Source organism: Erythrolamprus reginae, unplaced genomic scaffold (assembly GCF_031021105.1).
Source record: "Erythrolamprus reginae isolate rEryReg1 unplaced genomic scaffold, rEryReg1.hap1 H_18, whole genome shotgun sequence".
NCBI classification, from domain to species: domain Eukaryota; kingdom Metazoa; phylum Chordata; class Lepidosauria; order Squamata; family Dipsadidae; genus Erythrolamprus; species Erythrolamprus reginae.
The window spans coordinates 198746-207180 of record NW_027248471.1 but is presented as its reverse complement, the minus strand read 5'-3'; the positions used below and the strand labels follow the sequence as shown (position 1 = coordinate 207180).

The 8435-nt window shown below is 35.8% G+C and overlaps 1 protein-coding gene across 1 annotated transcript; it reads right to left on the bottom strand.

Annotated features, from left to right (window-relative positions):
- Nucleotides 1-7505: 7505 nt before the first annotated feature.
- LOC139155401 (olfactory receptor 14A2-like) lies at nucleotides 7506-8435 on the bottom strand. The gene has a single exon (XM_070730531.1). The coding sequence runs from the start codon at nucleotides 8433-8435 to the stop codon at nucleotides 7506-7508; it is 930 nt and encodes a 309-aa protein (XP_070586632.1).

The window sequence follows — 8435 nt, the reverse complement described above, 5'->3', positions numbered from 1 at the left end:
CTTCCCTGATAAACAGTTCCAGTTGCCTATACATTTTTAGGAGTATTTACATTCCATGTCCAGTGGGTGAACTGAATGTTTTTGCTCGCTCAGAAATAAATATTATTTCATTGTCCAGGAATCATCCCTCAGAATTGCCATTAAAATCTCAGTGATAATATTTCCCATTATACGTACATTTAATGTAAATTAATGTTTTATTATACAGCATATTACATAAAAACATTGTTTTTTGATGTAATATCATGATTTACTTTGTTGTCTGTATGTTATTATTTTATTTATATAATAATCATTTTGAGTTAAAAAAGCTATGCATGTATTATATTTGATTCTAAATTTTAAATGATATAGTTCATGTATTTAAATATGATTCCATAGTATGATTATTATTTTGGTTTTTTCACATTCTTACCTCCTTTGTAAGGTCTCAGCAGAGAAATATGTTTCTTATGGCAGAACATTTGTGCTCTTAATTTTGGGTGCTTATATTTTAAACATTTTATCTCTGTATTTTTAAGTGGTAGTTTCTGAATTTAATGTATCGAGAAAACTTTTTAGTTTGAGTTTTCAGATAAGCAGTAAGCCTGACCAAAGTCAAGTATAGCACTACTTAGGAGCACTACTCAAGTTAGCCCGAGGATACAGATAAGCCAAGTGCTTCAATGACCCACTAAAAGAAGGCAGATTCCCAGCTGTCTGCAAGGAATATAAATCCCTCCATTCCCCAACATACTGTCAGAGCTGAAGAAGTTTTTTGTATGAGAAGCAAAACCCTGCTCTTTTGCAAAGTTTATTCCTGAACTTCATATGAAGGATCAAGCAAACATATCTTATATTATAAAACATAGCATGCAAGTTATTCCAAGGACCTACTGCACTGATAAGCAAAACCATGGAAAGAATAATTAAAATCTTGAACCAGAGGCCTTGAAACTTGGCAACTTTAAGACTTGTAGACTTCAACTGGCTGGAGAATTCTGGAAGTTGAAGTCCTCCCAGTGTGGAGGTATCCTGACATTAAGCAAAGTCTCCAGTGAACAGCCATTCCGGAGATTTATCTACTGAAGGGGCTGAGCAGCAATGTCCAAAATGGATAATGGACAATGGGATTGATTATTTCCCAAAAGGGGGCATACTTTGATATGGGCAACTATCACACTTTTTTCCTCAGACTTTGCTTTGTTTCTGGTGCATTCAATTCTGATTTCAGTAAAGTTCACTATACACTTCCGGGTCTGTTTAGACCTGGAGTAAAAAAAAGGTTGGTTTTAGCTACCAGGAGTGGGGGGGTTTTGAATTTATTTTTGCTGGTGTACTGATTTGAACATTCCTGATCATAAGGAAATGAAAAATGAAATGAAAAAAATTAAAGAAAGAATAAAATGGAAAAGGGAATTAAAAGGGGATACAAAAAAATAAAAAAGAAAAGGTTTCGGTTCAAAGTTCTGCTAAGATTAAAGAAATTGGAGTTTGAGAAGGGTTGATTGAGCTTGGAATATTGTTTTGTTTGCTCTTTTTTAACTTTATTTTTTCTATTTAGATATATGAATTTAGGAATTGCTGATCTGTTTTAATAAAGTTAGATGTGTTGATTATAATAAGATATGTAGTAGGTGATACTGATTTGGATTAATGGATAAATGGAATTGAATTTAGAATTGTTGGGAAGATTAATTATATTAATGATTTTTAATTGATTGAAAATAAAGAATATTTAGATTTTTTCCCCTTTTTTTCTTGTCTCAATTTGACTGAAATTTAAGATTAATAATTAAGTAAGAAATGTAGATAAGTATTAACTGGCTAAATGTTAGAAGAGCTGAAATAATTTTTAAACTTTGGATTAGGTAAATGTACTATTTAGAGGGGGGGAGAAGTCTGAAATTTGTATATGTTTATGTTTTGTTTTTAATTTTCTTTTCTTAACATTTGATTAGCTATACAAGGTTTTCTTGGTTTATAGAAAAATGTATAAAGAAAGTAGGAAGCACTTTGGCATAATGGTAAATAAGTTAGAAATATAATTGGTGTACTTTTTGAAGGAATATTAAGGAGAAAATTTAATTAAAAGAAAAGTATGTACCTGGATGACAACATTAGAAAAAAATGTTTGCAACTTTTTTAATGATTGATATTAGTTAGTAACAAAATATTGCATTTTATTCATGGAAAATTATATGGTACACTGTATTGTTTGAATGTATGTTGAGAGAAAAATTTAAAAATATTTACACCCTCCCCAAAAAAGTCCTTCTTTCCTCTGTCCCTCCATTAATTTCATTCTTCCTTCCTTCCTTCCCTCCTTCCTTCCCTCCTTCCTTCCTTTTCTCTCCATTCCTCCTTCCTTTCTTCCCTCCCTCCCTTCTTCCTTCCTCTCCACTTCTCTCTTCCCTCTACCTTTTTTCCTTCTCTTCCCTTCTCTCTCATATGTTCCTTTTTCTTCACCCTCATTTTTCCCTCAATCATTTTCTCAGTTTTCTCTTTCTTTTTCCCCCTCTCTTGCTTTCTTTCTCTCTCACTCTTTCCCTCTTGATTGCTTTCTCTCTCTCTCTCTCTCTTGCTTGTTTTCTCTCTTTCTCTCTCTCTTTTCTCTCTCTCTCTTTCTCTCCCTCTTTCTTTCTTTCTCTGTCTGTTGCTCTCTCTCACTTGCTTGCTTTCTCTCTCTCTCTCTCTTGGAGAGAGAGTCTGGAAGTATAGCTGATAGACAGGTGTATAAAATGAGACAGACGGAGGCAAAACAGATAATATATGCTGCTAAAGCCTCAAAAAAGGAAGAAATTGTCAAATCTGTAAAGAAGGGGGATAAAATCTTCAGATATATTAGTGATAGGAAAAAGAAAAATTGCAGCATCACGAAGCTTAGTACTGGGAATAATACATACATTGATAGGAATAAGGAAATTGCTGACCATTTCAATAGCTACATCTGTTCAGTTTTCTCAAAAGACACCTTACAATATAATACTATAGATGGATATAGCATTGCTTCCAGCTGTATGGATTCAGCTCCAGTGATCTTACAGGCCGATGTCTTAGAAGAACTTGAACAATTAAAGATAAATAAGGCAATGGTTCCAGATGGCATCCATCCCAGGGTTCTTAAAGAACTCAGATTTGTCATTGCTACTCCCCTGACTAATTTGTTTAACCAATTCCTGTTAACAGGAGATGTTCCTGAGGATTGGAGAATGGCCAGTGTTGTGCCTATCCACAAGAAGGGCAGTAGAGAAGAAGCTGGTAACTACAGGCCAGTTAGCTTGACATCAGTTATAGTTAAAATGATGGAGACTCTACTCAAAAAGAGGGTAAATCACCACCTAAAAAACAATAACTTATTGGACCCAAATCAGCATGGCTTTACTGAAGGCAAATCATGTCAGACTAATCTCATTTATTTCTTTGACTATGTCACAAAGGTGTTGGATAAAGGTTGTGTCGTGGATATTGCCTATCTGGACTTCAGCAAAGCCTTTGATATGGTTCCACATAAAGAGCTGTTAGATAAGTTAGTGAAGATTGGATTTAATCCTTGGATAGTTCAGTGGATTTACAGCTGACTGAAGCGTAGACATCAGAGAGTTGTTAATGGTGAGTATTTTGAGCAGAGACTGGTTACAAGCAGTGTGCCACAAGGGTCAGCTCTGGGTCCTATTCTTTTTAATATGTTTGTGAGTGGCATAGGTGAAGGTTTGGTAGGGAAGGTTTACCTATTTGCCGATGACTCTAAAGTGTGCAATAGGGTTAATATTCCTGGAGGTATCTGTAATATGGCAAATTATTTAGCTTTACTAGATAAGTAGTCAAAGCAATGGAAACTGCAGTTTAATGTTTCCAAATGTAAAATAATGCACTGTAATCCTCAATCTGAATATTGTATTGGCAGTTCTGTGTTAGCAAAAACTTCAAAAGAGAAGGATTTAGGGGTAGTGATTTCTGACAGTCTCAAAATGGGTGAACAATGTGGTTGGAAAAGCAAGTAGGATGCTTAGCTGCCTAGCTAGAGGTATAACAAGCAGGACAAGTGAGATTGTGATCCTGCTATATAGAGCGCTGGTGAGACCACATTTGGGATACTGTGTTCAGTTGTGGAGACCTCACCTACAAAAAGATATTGACAAAATTGAACGGGTCAAAATACGGGCTACAAGAATGGTGGAAGGTCTTAAGCATAAAACTTTTCAGGAAAGACTTAATGAACTCAATCTGTATAGTCTGGAGGACAGAAGGAAAAGGGAGGACATGATCAAAATATTTAAATATGTTAAAGGGTTAAATAAGGTTCAGTAGAGAAGTGTTTTTAATAGGAAAGTGAACACAAGAACAAGGGGTCACAATCTGAAGTTAGCTGGGGGAAAGATCAAAAGCAACATGAGAAAATATTATTTTACTGAAAGCAGACGTGGTTGGTAAATCCACAGTAACTGAATTTAAACATGCCTGGGATAAACATATATCCATCCTAAGATAAAATACAGGAAATAGTATAAGGGCAGACTAGATGGACCATGAGGTCTTTTTCTGCCATCAATCTTCTATGATTCTATGTTTCTATGAATACAAGTGATGGGGGTGGTGTAAGGAATGCTGCAAAAATGACAGAGGCAGTGACAGGGCTCAGCTGCAAAAAGGAGAGGTGTAGTGATACAAAGATAACTGCCACCATGGATCAGATGCCTTAAGCAATGACCAACTATTCCAGCCTCACAATCAATTGTTTTAGGGCAAGGAATGACTGGGTGGAGACCCTTAGTCTATGCCAGGGGAAGGCAAAGTTGGCTCTTCTATGACATGTGGACTTCAACTCCCAGAATTCCCCAGCTAGCATGATTGGCTCAGGAATTCTGGGAGTTGAAGTCCACAAGTCATAGAAGAGCCAACTTTGCCTACCCCTGGTCTAGGCTAACACATAACTGATGATGGGGTGAGACCAGCCAGGAGGAAGAGGGCATGATTCACCTTGTTAAAGCATGCTGGGAGATGGAAGCTCCCAGCGCTGACTTTGCATATTTACAGACTGCTGTTTTGCTGGTGGTAGAAGTCATTGTGTGTCAGAGTCTGGCAAAGTAAAGCCAGTTAGTCTACAAGTATGTGGCATTTTCATACTGGTTTAGGTCCAGAACTTAGACCTCTGAGAGTCAATTTCCTTTGGCATTAATGAAACACACATCTAAAACTCACAATAATACAATGATATTTTCAAACTAAGACAGAAAGGAATATAGACATTCTTAAACATTGTAAATATTGGACATCACTTCTACCAACTCTGAAGAGAGGGATATGGAATTATGGTCTAATGAAAGGAACTGGCAAGGATTGTCTTCTCAGAAAAGGGCACTAGTGGATGGACATGAACACCAAGTCCACCGTTTTGAGAATGGCAAAGATCTCTCTGGGATAGCCCTTTTGTGATGGTATCTACAGGAGTTTCTCCAAAGCCCAAAGATGCCCACACTAGATTTGAAACTTTTAGAGGTGTTGAGAGGAAGAGTGTGTTGGATCTCCACCTCATGCAAGTGATCTGAAGGTAGACTTTCAAACTAGTAAGAGAAATAACCAATCTCCTCCACATATGAGGGAGACAAATGATAGGGTACCATGAAATACAACAACTAAGTATAATTTTAAAAAATCGTAAGATCAAATATTACGAAGAATATTGGATGTTAAGGAAATTAAAATAAGATGAAACCAGAGCTATAGCTAAGAACTTAAATACCGTATTTCTTTCCAGCTTTAAATGACAGTAGAGCTAAAGTGGCAACTTGAGTAACCATAAGTAAAAACACATCTGTAAAAAATAGTCCAATTGTTCAAAATCAAAGCCATTCAGTTTATTAATATATAATTATTGAACAATCCTGGCTGGGTGGTAGAATCTCTTCAGCCACGGCTGATTTGATGTAAGGAAGGAAGGCTGGAAATAATGCACAATATATTTGAGGGAATACCAGAACTGCTAGGGCTGCAGTATACATGGAAAAATCAATTTTAATCTCTAGAGGGGAAGCCCTAATCTACCTGTGGTTGATTCTTTTCACACTTAAAGTAATGAAAATGTTTAGTAGTAGCAGGAATTCAGACTTCTTGTTAATAAAGCTTCTGACTTTGATTAGTTTGCATTTGAGATTGGTTTTGTATTTGAAATTGGTTATGGATTGGATTGAGGAAATAATAATAATAATAATAATAATAATAATAATAATAATAATAATAATAATAATTTATTAGATTTGTATGCCGCCCTTCTCTGAAGACTCGGGGCGGCATACAAATAAGTAAGGGGTGCGCTTTCCTATTCTTGGAGCATGGGATGTTGATTTGTTGTTGGGGGATGGTGGGTTGGAAGATGTAGGATGGATTGTGGGTCTTGATTTTGATATGTTCAGCATGGTAATCTATTTATAAGTTTGTTTCACCAAGATCCAGTCATCTCTTAAGTTCTGCATGGAGTTCATGGCAGCAGATACGTTGTAGAAGTGATAGGTCTGGTCTGGATCTAAGTTTATTGTAATTGGTATTGTTTCTGGCAATGGAGTTTATGGTCTGGATGAATTGTCATTTAGTGGGCTGGTTTTTGCATACCACTCTGCAGAATTTGGGGGCCACTGAGCTGTCACTATATCTGTGCTGAGGGTCATCTCTGGAAAATTCAATGATATCTTAAGGGGCAATGGTTTGTGTATGGTAGCTGTGGATGATGTTTTGTACCTTTGCTATGTCAGACTCATCATTTTCTTCTAAACCAAAAAGGATTGCATTCTGATGTTTTTGTTCACACTCCATGGCATATTTAACTTGGGCTTGCTGTTAACATATCTGTTTCCCAGCTGTGTTGCACAGCCCTGCTTGTATTGCTCGAGGTGGTAGCTGGGCTGGTGGTAGATTTCCTCAGATTTATGGTCCAGGGGGACTTCAACCTGCCATCGCTCAACGATTCCTTGGATGCAGTGCAGGAGTTCATGGCTTCCATGACAACCATGGACTTGACCCAAGTAATTCAGGGTCCGACTCATGGGGGGTACACTCAACGTAGTGTTATACACATGACTTTGACATACAGCATGGAGGAGAACTAATGGAATACAATATTGTAATTATAAAATCAAGATCTGAAGGTCTGTTAGAAATGTGCCTATATTTTCAGTTAGAAAATATAACAATAAAAATATCAAATGAAGGTACATTATTAAATATTTGTTTGAACTTTCTATAAACATCTTTTTCTCATATATTTCTTTTAAAATAATAATAATAATAATAATAATAATAATAATAATAATAATAATAATAATAATTTATTAGATTTGTATGCCGCCCCTCTCCGAAGACTCGGGCCAGCTCAAAACAGGATATAAACAGTATTATACAGGTACAAATCTAACATAAAAAAAAATAGATGTAGTATAATTCAATTACATTTTATTAATTGACACAATTAAATTGTGTTTGGTCTAAGAATTACATCTAAAACTGAAATAGCAGATGAAAGTGTTCATTTATTAGTTGTTTTTAAAAAATGCTCTCAGGCTAAAAAATCTAAAAAGAGCAACTTTGATGTCCTTATTTCTCATGCTGTAGATTAATGGATTTAGCATGGAAGGGACAACAGAATACATTATTGTAACCACAAAATCAGCATATGAAGGATTGTCACTTACGGGCCATAGATAAGCAAAGTAGGCAGTAAACAAAAATATGGAAAACACTGTGAGATGTGGTAAGCAGGTGGAAAAGGCCTTTTTCCTTCCATGAACTGAAGGAATTTTTAGAACAGCAGCAAAAATCTTCACATAGGTAATGACAATAAAAACAAAACAACCAAATCCTAATGTAGAACTGAACATTACAACTCCAATTTCACTTATGTATGATCCAGAGCAGGCAATCTTAAGTAAATGTGGGATTTCACAGTAAAACTGATTGATAATATTAGAGCAAAAAGGAATAATGAAAGTTTCAACAGTGTTCATTACAGAATTGAGAAAGCTGGCAATCCACACACAGCTTATCATTTTGGTGCAGGCTGCCCTGTTCATTATTATTTCATATTGTAAAGGATTGCAGATGGCAACATACCGATCATAGGCCATGAGAGTCAGGACAGCAATATCAGAGCCCAGAAAGAAAACAAACAAGAGGAGTTGAGTAACACATCCTGAGTAACAAATGTGTCTTGTATTTGTAAGGGAATTAAAAATGGCTTTAGGAATAATGACTGAAACTGAACCAATGTCTTGTATAGCTAAGTTCATCAGGAAGAAATACATGGGGATGTGAAGGCGGTGGTCAGATACAACTGCAATGATGATTAGAAGATTTCCTGATAATGTCATTAAATACAGTATCAGTAATAAAGCTATATATATAATCTGTAGCTCCCAAATCTTTGAAAATTCCAAAAGAAGAAAATCAGATGTGTAATTATGCAT

Bases quoted from the DNA above. Each gene is read 5' to 3' on its own strand.
- LOC139155401 (XM_070730531.1), bottom strand. From the start codon at position 8,435: ATGCATAATTACACATCTGATTTTCTTCTTTTGGAATTTTCAAAGATT.